This window comes from Cnephaeus nilssonii, assembly GCF_951640355.1.
Source record: "Cnephaeus nilssonii genome assembly, chromosome: 4".
In the NCBI taxonomy this organism is placed as follows: Eukaryota; Metazoa; Chordata; class Mammalia; order Chiroptera; family Vespertilionidae; genus Cnephaeus; species Cnephaeus nilssonii.
Window position 1 is genome coordinate 75,008,527 of NC_137075.1, and position 13,911 is coordinate 75,022,437.

The 13,911-nt window shown below is 36.5% G+C and overlaps 1 protein-coding gene and 1 pseudogene across 3 annotated transcripts in view; both read left to right on the top strand.

Annotated features, from left to right (window-relative positions):
- Positions 1 to 13,911, top strand: part of ARID4A (AT-rich interaction domain 4A) — a 62,871-nt gene that overhangs the window by 6,767 nt on the left and 42,193 nt on the right. For both annotated transcript variants that reach the window (XM_079768908.1, XM_079768909.1), the window contains exons 6-8: positions 7,521 to 7,600; positions 7,685 to 7,779; positions 9,597 to 9,729. In XM_079768908.1, coding sequence (XP_079625034.1) covers positions 7,521 to 7,600; positions 7,685 to 7,779; positions 9,597 to 9,729 — 308 coding nt within the window. The remainder of the gene's footprint in view (positions 1 to 7,520; positions 7,601 to 7,684; positions 7,780 to 9,596; positions 9,730 to 13,911) is intronic.
- LOC307098887 (keratin, type II cytoskeletal 8-like) lies at positions 4,489 to 6,874 on the top strand (annotated as a pseudogene). The gene has a single exon. The product of its transcript is annotated as a keratin, type II cytoskeletal 8-like (transcript).

Below are 13,911 nucleotides of genomic sequence, written 5' to 3' on the forward strand. Positions count from 1 at the left end.
GAATCACTTGGTGCTTGTTTAAAAATTGAGATTTGAGGACCCCAAGTCTCTCTAATTTAGTAGATCAGGAGGTGGCAACCCAAGAATCTTTCTTTTTATATGTAAAATGGTTGAATCTAATGTAGCTAGTACACACTTAGGAAAACAAACCACACTTGGAGAAACAGAGACTTATTCAGGAGAAAAATTAAAAAGATTTAAGACCTTTGCATCTGTGTAATGAGAGAATTATCTAAAATATTTAAGGCATGAAGAGGCACTATTCACTTAATTGTACTCAATATAGCACTCTACTATAAAGAATGTTTAGGTATTGAAGGATGTAAATTACATAAAGGATGATTTGAATATAATGAGCTTAATCCATTGTACGCCTTAAGCGTCTGTAGACACAATTGGCGGACCTTCCCCACACGCCGCACGTCTATTTAAAAAAAAAATGTTTTCCCTATGTGGTATCCTTGACCAACTTTGAAATAATTTTTCGTGAGAATTTTCAGCTGAAAATATTCAAGAACACCCGAATTGTAACATATTTATTTTTATAATATTCATTGCAAATTGATTTTTTAAATTAAATTCAAAATGTGGTGTGTGGGGATGGTTTCATTTTGGACATGTGATAGTCAACTGGTTAAGAGAGGCAAAATGAAATGATCTCTTACAGGTCATGAACTTTCTATATTTTTCTTTGATTAAGTGTCTACTACCTATTTAATTTTTCTTTTCTGAAAATTTACTTGATTTCTAGTTCATAGGAAGTGCTGTATAGGTAGAAACAGTTATACAAAGTATGAATGTATTTCATGGTTGTTTAAGAGGTCTTGAATTTATGTCAGAGTATTAAAAAACGAAACAAGGCCTAACCGGTTTGGCTCAGTGGATAGAGATTCGGCCTGCGGACTGAAAGGTCCCAGATTCGATTCCAGTCAAGGGCATGTACCTTGGTTGCGGGCACATCTCCAGTGGGAGGTGTGCAGGAGGCAGCTGATCGATGTTTCTAACTCTCTATCCCTCCCCCTTCCTCTCTATAAAAAAATCAATAAAATATATTTAAAAACAAAACAAAACAAAATAAAGGAGGATACCCTACTGCTGGTTTGGATCAGACAGGAGCAATGAGTCAGTGATAGTAACATAGATATTAACTTTTCCTATTATAGCTTAATAACCAATTTTGAAAGAGGTTATAGATCTACTATAACACAATTTTTTCAAAATCTAATAATACCGTATTTTCCGGCTTATAAAAAGACTTTTTAACCCAGGAAAATCTTCTCAAAAGTCCGGGGTCGTCTTATACACCTGGTGTCATCTTATAGGGCGGGTATATCCCAAACTCTATATTTTAACTGGAAAAGTTGGGGTTCGTCTTATACATCCAGTCGTCTTTTACGCCGGAAAATACGGTACTTTGCCTTCTAATGGTGAATAGTAAATAGCTCCAGCTCATGGATTTTTTTTGTTGGTTTGTTTTTTGAACCTTGGAAATACTACCTCTCATAAAACAGTGCTTCCTAGCATAGTTTATTCATTTGACAGTTATTTTCCTTGCACTAAAGATAAGGAATCTGTAATGTGTGGAATTGTGTTGTTAAATGTCATTTAAGGGTATCAAAATTTGGAATAGAATTCATATCTACATTTTTGAACATTGCCATTAACTCCTGGTAAATACAACACTCAATAAAACATTCTAAAGCTACTCCTCTTTTGCCTTTTTGGGGTATGAAAATAAACACATTGATTTGAAAAATAAGGAAAAAAATTGCTGTTAAATTTAGTAACTTACATATAAAATGTACGTATACATTATGTGTCAGATTTAACACTAAAATCTATTTGATCATTTATATGTTTTTGAGACAAATTATTTTTTAAGATTCTTAATTTTTTTCATGCCTTATAGTTGTTATTCTGCACATATATCATACCAGATCTCATGGATTTCTAGTTTAGATTAAACTGGTGAATGGACTGACATTTCTTTTGGAATGCGCTGAAGGCTTATAAGGCTTTTAATATAGTTAGAGCCTCTTCTGACAAATGTTGTTGTAACCAAAATCAACCACAAAATGTTTTCAAAACTAGGTAGTTATTCCATTGACTAGAAAATTGTTAAAAAATGTACTGAACAACAAGAAATCTATTCAGTCCTGTGATAGGCTTTAACCCATTGTTTAAATGGCCTTTCATGAGACTTAGAATTCCTATATTTTAATCTAATTAGACATTTGAATGTTAATTTCTCAAGTTTACAGATTCCTGAAGTTTTTGACCTTAGCTGTTGAAGGACTCAACAGATGATTTTATGAGTAGTAATAGAACTATTGATTTTTCCTAGGGTATGCATCTATTTTTAACTTTAAAGTTTTTACTTCATTATGTGAAATATTTTGTTAATCATAACTGCAATACACAGACATAATAATACTTATTTTTTCAAAGTCAGAATTCGTTCATTTTATACCTCTGCTTCATACCTATTTATTATGCATTTTGATCCCTCTTGACTAAATTGTAGCTCATTGATTAACTTTGATTCTCAATTTCTTTATCTATGAAAGAAAGGTAATAATTCCTGTCTTGTAGAGGCTGCTGTGATGGTCAGGACATGGTAGAAACTTAAGTGATAGCCAATTACATAGTGGGTAAATAAAGTTAGTTTACTATTATTATCCTACTATCCTCCAACATCTAGCAATGTTATGATAGACTACTATGTATTAAGTAGTTAGATTAGATCCTGGTTGGCTTTTGTTTCTTTGAATTCTAACATTTTAGGATTAGGCTTTGTATATTTATTTGCATTGCTATTATTTTTCCTAGAATGAGTAAAGTTAATTGAGAGATTCTCAGCTTTATCATTTTTCTCAAATTAGGTTTTAGTATTTATATATAATATAATAACAGATACTACTTTTGTTATATCCTATTACACTCAATGAATAATCTATTTAAATGCAAGTATAAGAAATTTCATAGAATTACTAAATTCTAATAGCTTTCCATGGTGTTTTTTTTTTTCTCTTGGCATGCTGTAGTATACATCTTAAACTGGAAAAAGCTGAGTTTACTAAGTACACCAGTTACTTATTTCACTTATCAAAATGTCAAAGTCACTTTTCAGTGCCTACAAATTTATGTTCTTTTAAATGATTCTTAGAAGTTATAGAGAAAACTTCTTATAGGTAGAACTTTCATGATTTTGATAATCAGGATATCATGATTAATAGGTCTACCTTGCTGTTGGGTTTTCTAATTGCCTTTCAGAAAATCTTGAGAAATCACATGGCTTAACAGACTTGTTAAAGTACTCAAATACACAGTTTTGCACAGTTTTGTGAATTAAAAAAAAAGTCTTAATACTGTTTCTCTTTGTTCACTTGAAGTGGGAAGGTTCCTATGTAAAGCTGTGAAATTGTTTGCTCCACAATCTGCTGTTGAGAAGTTTCTTTGGTTCTTACATTATTTCTACTGATGGTAAATAAAATGTGATGAGTGAAATGAATTTTTTCTGTCAAAAATCTGATTTATTTCAAAATGGTTATTTTGAAAAACAAGAATTAATTATATTAAACTTGAAATTTCTCATAAAAACATTTTGACTTGGGCTGCCATTGATTTTAATGATAAAACACTGGTGAACGGTTTTGTGGCCTAAATTTAATATTAATTGATCTTACAGTCTCATTTTCCTTCCTCACACCTCCACTTAAATGTGTGTGTATATGAGTATGTATGTGTGTGTCCAGTGTCACCATCTTTGTAATGTAGGCATTAAGGAAAATTGGAACTTTTAAGATTTGATTCTTAAGTATCTTAAGGATTTTAGTATTAATGAGAAGCATTCTTTTAAATTTGGTATGATAATTTTGTGATTTTGAATTTTATAAAGAACAGTGGTTTATTATTAGACTTAACCCCATATAAATCATAATTTTGATACAAATACTTGTTTAGAGCACTGTTAATCAAGAATAGATTAATGATGTAATCATTGAAAGATGCTGTTTTATCCTGTCATTGTGTCTGCCTGCAAGTGGTCATTAATTTCTGCATCATTGACAGCTGCTTTGTGGGATCATTATGGTTCTTTGAATAAGTACTTCAGGAGCTGTTAATTGTCTCTGCATTGTCTCCTGCATGTAAGAGAATCTAAGCTAAATGTCTTTAGTCTAAGAAAAAGATCTGAATGTGGTAGATAAATATTGAAGAAGTAGAGTGCTCTTACATAATTGAATTTCTGGCATGAAAAATTAAGTTTATGATTTGAAGGCAAAGTACTAATAAAACAACCTTAAAAAAAAAAGCAGGGATGGCCTGGCCAGGTAGCTTAGTTGGATAGAGCATCATCCTGATATGCCAAAGTTGCGGGTTCCATCCGAGGTCAGGATACATATAAGAATTAACAAATGAAATCTTAAATAAGTGGAACAACAAATCGATGTTTCGTCTCTCTCTCCCTCTCTCCTCCCTCCTCTATCTCTAAAATCAATTTAAAAATTTTAAATGCAGGATTGTAATTATATAGATAACAAAGTAAAATATCTAAGACAGGCGTCCTCAAACTACGGCCCGCGGGCCACATGCGGGTGTTTTTGCCGTTTTGTTTTTTTACTTCAAAATAAGATATGTGCAGTGTGCATAGGAATTTGTTCACAGTTTTTTTTAAACTATAGTCCGGCCCTCGAACAGTCTGAGGGACAGTGAACTGGCCCCCTGTTTAAAAAGTTTGAGGACCCCTGATAAAATATTATTAAATTAAGGTAGTGCAAAATTTTCTTTTATTAACACTAACCTATTTTGTTAGAATGGAAAAACATCAAGCAGCTTTTTGGCTCCTTCTCGAATCTGTCTGGTTCAGCCTCCTCGCCTCCACTGCAGTCTCCGCCATGTCCACAAGGGTGACCCAGAAGACCTATATGGTGTCCACCTCTGGCTCCAGAGTCTTTAGCAGCTGCTCATACTCCAGTGGGCCTGGCACCCACATCATTTCCTTGGCGTTTTCCTGGGTGGGCAGCAGCTACCGGGGTGGCCTGGGGTTACAACGGGGCTGGGAGTGTGGGGAGCATCATAGTTGTCTAAGTGAACCAGAGCCTGCTGACTCCCTTGAAGCTGGAGATGGACCCTAACATCTAGGCCGTGTGCAACCAGGAGAAGGAGCAGATCAAGATCCTCAACAAGTTTGCTTCCTTCATCAGTAAGGTGTGGAGCCTGGAGCAGTAGAGTAAGATTCTGGAGACCAAATGGAACCTCCTTCAGCAGCAGTATACAACTCACAGTCACATGGACATTGTTTTCGAGAGCTACATCAATAACCTTCAGCAGCAGCTGGTTCGGGAGGCAGAGTTTGGCAACATGCAGGGACTGGTGGAGGACTTGAAGAATAAGTACGAGGATGAGATCAACAAGCACACAGAGATAGAGAATGAATTTTTCCTTACCAAGGAGGTAAGCTTACATGGATGAAGCTTACATGAACAAGGGAGAGCTGGAGTCCCGCATGGATGGGCTGACCCTGACTGATGAGATCAACTTCTACAAGCAACTGTATGAAGAGGAGATTCATGAACTGCAGTCCTAGATCTCTGACACATCTGTGGTGCTGTCTATGGACAACAGTTGCTCTCTGGACCTTGATGGAATCATTGTTGAGGTCAACACCCAGTATGAGGACATTGCCAACTGAAGCTGGGCTGAGGTTGAGTTTATGTACCAGATCAAGTATAAGGAACTGTTGGCTGGGAAGCATGGGGGTGACCTGCTCTGCACGAAGACCTAGATTTCTGAGCTGAACCAGAACATCAGCGACTCCAGGCTGAGATTGAGGGCCTCAAAGGCCAGAGGGCTTCCCTGGAGGCCGCCATCGCTGATGCCGAGCAGCGTGGGGAGCTGGCCATCAAGGATGCTCAATCCAAGGTGGCTGAGCTGGAGGCCGCTCTTGAGAAACACCAAGCAGGACGTGGCTTGGAAGCTGCACAAGTACCAGGAGCTCATGAATGTCAAGCTGGCCCTGAATGTGGAGGTCACCATCTACCACAAGCTGCTGGAGGGTGAGGAGAACCAGTTGGAATCTGGAATGCAGAACATGAGCACCCACACCAAGACCACCAGCGGCTATTCAGGTGGGCTGGTGAACCCGTCTTACGGAAACGTCAACTATGGTCTGGGTTTCCAGGCCAACTTGGGCTCTGGCGGGAGCTCTGCCTTCTTCACCTGCACCAGCTCCTCCAAGACGATGGTTGTGAAGAAGATTGAGACCCAAGATGGGAAGCTGGTGTCTGAATCATCTTATGTCCTCCCCAAGTGAATGACTACCAGGGTCCCTCCTGTCCTCCTAGCCTTGGGAAAGGAGCTGTGCAGGGGAGCAGCAGGCACAGGAAGCCCTGTCTGCGGCTCAGCCCCAGGCCTAGCTCACTCTTGGGGTATGGGAGTTTACTGCCTGGGGGACCACCTCTTTCCCATGCTCTCAACTAAAAGCCAAATCAAGTTTTTCCCCAAAAAATAAAGCCTTAGCTGATTCTGCAAACCCTAAAAAAACATACAATGGAAAAACATCTAAAATTGTGAAAAACAGGATTAAATCTTAAAATAACAATTTTTGTATATGTTTCCCTGTTCATATGTTATTTTCATAAGTGTACAAACATTTGCTGATATGTCTGTACATTTTAAGTATCTGAAGTAAGGACTCCATTTTATATTTTATTTCTTCATAATAGCTGGACAATCAGGTGTCTTCTGAGAACATTTTATAAGCTTTGTAAGTTTTAGATGTTAAAATCAGTACATTTCTGCAAAATTAAACCTATAAAATTATCAAGATAATATATCTACTTATATGCTAAACGTTAGTTGTTAATTGTTAAATTTTTTGCCCCCATTTCCTTCAAGTGTTTTCAAGAAGTGTGATTTTTAAAAATTATAAAGTAAAAACTTTTAAGTTCCATGTAATTTTGACTAATTTTTCAGAATTAAAAAAAAAATTTCAGCTTTTTGATGCTTTCCTCGTTTCAACCTTTATGTCTAAATTTCTTACATCTTCTTCTACCAAAATAAAAAAGTTGAATCTTATGACTTTAGAATCTACTATGGTAGGTTATCATACAAATAACTAGAAGAAGTAAATAATCCAACATCATTATCAGAAGTCAGTTTCTTGAAGTTAGATGTACTCCATTGATAACTTGAAAAACAACAACACCATAACACTTCATTTTTGTAAACCAGGTTTTTGTTCATTCTTCTAGGAGTAAAAGTAATTTCATATTTGTGTTTTGACTATGCTGCTAATGGTTTAAGAAGGTGACTGGAGACACTTAAGCAGTTGGGGCAGCCATTTAACTTGTTTGGTACCTATAAAATGAAAAATGTGCTATGTACATTTTTAAAGGGTTTTGAAAAATAACAAATTATGGTTCATGCAAATATTAAACCCTAGATAAACAGCAATGACAGCATTCTGTGCAGTTATATTTTTATTTGTGAGCATAAATTTTCTCTCTTGCTTATTATAGTGTTTGATGATGGTGATGAGAGGACATTGAGACGCACCTCACTTTGCTTAAAAGGAGAGAGACATTTTGCTGAGAGTGAGGTAAGGTGACACGGACTTTTGCGGTTGAACAAAGGATACTCATGTAGAGAAAAATGTGATTTAATTTGTTTGTTTTTTATCCAGACACTTGATCAGCTTCCATTAACAAATCCAGAGCATTTTGGAACTCCAGTAATTGCAAAGAAGACGAACAGAGGAAGGAGGTCCTCTCTTCCTATGTGAGTGTTAACATATACAGTAACATTATAGTAATTATTATAACATTAAACAAATGACTTTTCTAGGATGGGTAAATTTGTTTGGGTAACCTTTTCATTGCATCTTGTATTATGTTAGAGATTTATCCTGTGCCGACTTTGTTCTTAATTTTTCCCATTACTTTGTCAGTAATTATCACACTCCTTTTTCAAAGAGGTTATCTTTGTTTTGAATTACATTGCCAAATTTCATAATTGATACAATAATTTTATTTTTAGTGAGTATATATAATTTTTTAACCTTTTTATTTCAAAAACATTTCAGAATTATTGAATTTATCTTTATTGTTGATGACCTTTTTTCTTCCTGCTCCCACCCAGACATACCGCACTATTGTCTGTGTCCATGGGCTATGCCTATATGTATACTAGTGGCCCGGCGCACGAAATTTGTGCTCAGGAGGGGGTGTCTCTCAGCTCAGCCTGTACCCTCTCCAATCTGGAACCTCCCTGGGGGTTGTCCAGAGGGATCGGGCCTAAACCGACAGTCGGACAACCCTCTCGCAATCCAGGACCACTGGCTCCTAACTGCTCACCTGCCTGCCTTGCCTGCCTGATCGCCCCTAACCACTCTGCCTGCCAGCCTGCTTGCCCCTAACTGCCCCCCACCTCCTTGCTGGGCTGCTTGCCCCCAACTGGCCCCCCCTGCTGGCCTGCTCACCCCCAACTGCCCTCCCCTCTTGGCCTGATTGCCTCTAACTGCCTCTGCCTTGGCCCCACCACCATGGCTTTGTTTGGAAGGACATCAGGAAGGTCTCTCAGTCTAATTAGCATATTACCCTTTTATTAGTATAGATAAGCTCTTTGGTTAATCTCTTCCAGCTTCCCCCACCCCTCTCAGACTTAAAATTTTAAAGAATATTACAATAAACATTAATATATTCATAATCTAGTTTCACTAATTGTTAACATTTTTGGCACATCTGCATTGTCATTTTCTCTTTTTATAGGTACATATTACAATGTTTTGATTAAATAATAACTTTAATTGGTTGAACTATTTAAGAGGAAGTTGCAAGTGTCATGACCTTTTACCTCTTAAATACTTTACCTAGGACAGAACAAGGTCATTTTCTTACATAACCAAAGTATGATTATCAGAATCGGAAATTTAACAGTATAGAATGCTATCTTTGCCAATTGCTCAAAATAGCCTTTATAGCATTCCCTAATTCCAGGATGCAATCTAAGATCATGCATTGCATTTAGTTTATATGGTTCTCAAGTCTCTTTTAATCTGGAAAAGTTCCTCAGCCCCCCCCTTTTTTTTTGTCTTTTCATGACATTTGACATTTTTGAAAAGTACAGGCTAGTCTACTAGTTGTGTAAACTGTTCTTTGCTATGGGTTTGTATTATTGTTTAGTTATCTAGATAGGTCATCTAAATAACCCCTCAGATGTGTTTTCATAATCTGTCAGAAAATTAGAGTTCTATTATCTGGCATACATAAAAAATAGAAGGGAATCTTTTTTAAAAATGTGTTTGGCATAGTAAGTTCTTCATGGTGACATAATTAGGCTTTTCTGTCCCAGTGGGTGGCTGGCAGGAGAGCTTAAGTTCGTGTCCTCATTGATCTGATGAAGTGGACTCAGAGTTACGATGGACATCTCAGGACGACTACTGTGGGGCTAGGAAGTGTCTAGCTCTTCAATTCAAATAAGAATAAAAAGGGGTAATACAGATTAGAAATTGAGTTGTATGTATTAAATTCACACCTCTCTGACTATATTCAAAGTGGTTTATCTTAAGATTATGATAAAATTATTTCGGCTTTTAGTAATGAAGATGAAAAGGAGGAAGAAACTAGTGAAGATGAAGATGAAGATAAGCGACGTCTCAATGATGAATTATTAGGAAAAGTTGTAAGTGTGTTATCTACTTCTGAGAAGACCGAATGGTATCCTGCTTTGGTAAGTAAGGTTTCTTTCCAAAGTTAATCAACCATTTAACATACTTGTTTCACATGGGTTTTAAAAAAGCATTTAAAATATTTTTTTAAAGTGTTACACAAATTTAATTTGGACTTCATTGCAAAATTGAGTAATCATGCTCAGGTCCCACATACTTCACTGTCTCTTTTTGTTATTTCCTCTCTTTAATTTTAATTCTCTGTAACCAATCATTTATTGCAGGGGTGGGGAACCTTTTTTTCTGCCAGTGGCCATTTGGATATTTATCACATCATTCGTGGGCCATGCAAAATTATCAACTTATAAATTAGCCTGCTATATTTGGTCAAACATATAATGAACTCATTCCTAATGCCTTGGCAGGGCCAAACCAAATGATTTAAAGGACCTTTTGTGAGCCAAACATTCCCTACCCCTGATTTATTGGAATCTTTCAATTCTTCCTTTAAAACATGTTAGTGGTGTTTCTTTTTACCCTAGTCCCATTACCACTTTATACCTGACCCTATGGTAAGCTACCTCCTAAGTTCCCTTAACTTGATAATTGAATTTTTTAAAATTAATTTTCAAGAAGTAACTTTTTTAGAGATTTTAATTATGATAGTCTCATTCTTTAAAAAAAACACACAAAACTTTCTTTTTTTAAAAAAAATATTTTTATTGATTTCAGAGAGGAAGGGAGAGGGAGAGAGAGATTGTAACATCAGTGATGAGAGAGAATCATTGATTGGTTGCCTTCTGCATGTCCCCCACCAGGGATCGAGCTCGCAACCCGGGCATGTGCCCTTGACTGGAATCGAACCTGGGACCCTTCAGTCCACAGGCCGACGCTCTATCCACTGAGCCAAACCAGCTAGGGCAAAACACACAAAACTTTCACTGACTGTGCCTGATGGATCAATTCTGCTTTCTTAAATAAATATTTAAGGCCATCCCTACCTCTTGATTTGTTCCCATTCCCAGTGTAAGCTCTCTACTTTACTCAGGTTCTTTCTCAATTTCTCCCTCCATAAGTCACTTCAATCCTCATAGCTTGCTTAAATCATTAGTATTTACTGAGGATCTGCAGTGAGTTCAGGTTTGTTCTAAGTTCCTTAGAAGAATGAGAAGTGTGAGATTTGCAACACATTGCCCTCAAGCAGCTTTCTAAACACACAGTAATGAAAAATTATATAGTAATTTAAAAAACTTTTGGGGAAGACACAGGTCAGGGAGTTACTGGAGAAAGGAAAGGTACACTTAGACTTTGGAAATGCAAGTCTTAGTAGATAGGTTAGTAGAGAAAACTAATCTTTGCTTATTCAGGGAAGAAGTGAAAAGAATGGATGGGCAGGAGATTTATTTCATGAGAGGAATCAATAATATTTGGAAATACCTCTCTCCTCTTGCTCCTCTTACTATTTCTCTCTTCTTAAATAAGTCTTAAGGTCCAACTCAAGTCCTATCTTTTCTGTAATCTCCCCTAAACACTAACATAAATACGCCCTTTTTCTCTGAGTTTTGATATCACTTGTATCTAATAATTTTGACACAAAAATGTGTCCCAAATTAAATTAGAATCCTTTTAAGAGCTGAGGCCATTTTTTTAGGGTTATTTGTGCATATAAATGCATTACTCAATCCCATATAATGGATTTACCTTATAGAGGAAAAGTCTGAAAATCCTTTGAATCATTCATTTTGCAGGCAGATAAGTAAACAGGGTTAGATTAGGAATATTCAGGTCATAATTTGCCAAGAGACTTAAAAAAATACTCAATAGATTTATCCTTTTTCTGGTGATGGACAAAATAAAAGATGAGGAAGACACCAATCTACATTTGGTGATTTTATAGTCTAATGCAGAAAATGATTTAAGTAACTATACTAATAGTATATGTTTAATATTATGACTTCTTGTCTTGAGAGGTTATATTTATTTAAAGGAAATCCAGAAAGCCATCATAAAGCAGGTACTTTTGAGCTGGGCCTTGAAGGATTTAGAGTTAGTAAGCAGAGCTTCGTTAGAGGACTTAGAGGATACAAGATAAGTAAAAGCAGAAAAGCAAGAGGTTTGTTCATGGAATTGTTTGATCTGGGAATTCACTTTGGCTAAATATTAGATGTGAGTACGGGAATAATAGGAAATAGATTGAGAACATACCCTGGCTGGGTAGCTCAGTTTGCTGTAATTTCATCCTGTACACCAAAAGGTTGTGGGTTCAATTCCCAGTCAGAGCACATACCTAGGTTTTGGGTTTGATCCCCAATCAAGGCATGTATGGGAGGCAACCCATTGATGTTTCTCCCTCTCTCTCCCCCTTCTTCTTTCTCTAAAAATCAATGAAAGCATATCCTTGGGTGAAGATTAAATTAAAATTAAAAAGATTGGGAAGATAATTTGGATATAGAGCAGAAGAGTCTTTAAAAGTTCATCTAAGGAATTTGGACACAATTCACGGTATTTTGCAGAAGAGTGACAGTATTTGAGCTGTGTTTGTAGGAATATTAACGAGGCAGTGGTATGTCGGATGGATTATTGTTAGAAAGACTGGAGGTGGCGGGAACCAATTTGGAGGCCATTAGAGTGATTCACAAATGAGGTAATTAAGCTTTGGGCTGTGCCTACTCATCCTTTAAGACTTACTTGAATCCTTTGCTGCTACACCTGTTTCTTCTCCAGGTTGGGTTGAATCTTCTTCCTAGATGCTTTCGTGTTACCCTGAGCCTAGTGGTATCACTGTACTTACCCTTCATGTGTATCTTGACCCTTCATTACACAGTTAGCTCCTTGAAGGTAGACACAAATATATTACTATTTTTAAATATTCACCTCTTTTATCTTTTTAAAAAATACGTTTTTATTGATCTTTTTACAGAGAGAGGGAACAGAGAAACATCAATTGGTTTTCTCCCATAGTGGGGATCAAACCAGCAACTTTTTGGTGCATGGATGCTGCTCAGCCAACTGAGCCACACCGGACAGGGCACAAATATATTATTAATATAATAATTACCAGCACCTAACAAACATTTACTTTCATCTGATATTAAGACAGCTTATTTGACTGCCAAGAATTTTCAATTATCTGGATATATGCTGTTTAATATAATAGCCATGTGGCTATTGAAGTTTAAATGTAACAATTAAAATTAAATAGAATTAAAAATTTAATCTCTAAGTTGCACCAGTCACATTTCAAGTGATCAGCCCCATGTGGTTCATTGCTACTTTATTGGTCAGATATGGAAGATTTTTTAAAAATTTATTTTCTTTATTTATTAAGGTATTACATATGTGTCCTTATACCCACTTTGTCCCCCCCAATTTCCTCCCCCCCCCCACACACACACACAAAGATATAGAAGATTTTCATCATTGAACAAGGTTTGTGGATAGTGCTAGATTGTAGGAGAGGGGCTAGTTAGGGGTAATAATGAGCAGGTACATGTCAGTAATTTATTGGTAGAGTTTAATATTTAAAAAAATATGAAATTCTATAAAGTACACAGACTAGTTATTTACATTTGTTATTTTTATATATATATATTTTATTGATTTTTTACAGAGAGGAAGGGAGAGGGATAGAGAGCTAGAAACATCGATGAGAGAATCATCGACCAGCTGCCTCCTGCACACCCCCTACCAGGGATGTGCCCGCAGCCAATGCACATGCCCTTGACCGGAATCGAACCTGGGACCCTTCAGTCCGCAGACCGACGCTCTATCCACTGAGCAAAACCGGTTTCGGCTACATTTGTTATTTTTTAAGAAATTAAAAAGTTCTTTACTCAGATTTTCTCAGATTTGAATTAATTACTAAAAGTTGTACATGCCCTGGTAAGAAAGGGAATTTAGATAGGTGCTTATTTCAAAATAGATCCTGATTCAAGTATATGTTTAAAAATTAACTTGCCAAGTTTTCATCATATATCATACATAATTTATTAATAATTCAATAACTGAGTTATTTAGCTTAGAGTAAGTCCTAATATTTTTAAATATTTTGGTGGTCACATTGTAATTTATATTTCATTAATTAATCATTTTATAATTAACTAAAGGCCTGGTTATATTGAAAGTAAATTAATTAGAAGGTGGCCAGCGGGAGCAGGACTGGGCAAGACGGTCCAGACACACCCTAGAGCCAACCTCCTGCAGTCCCTCCCTGGCTGGCAGCACCTGGGGCGGCACAGGGCTCT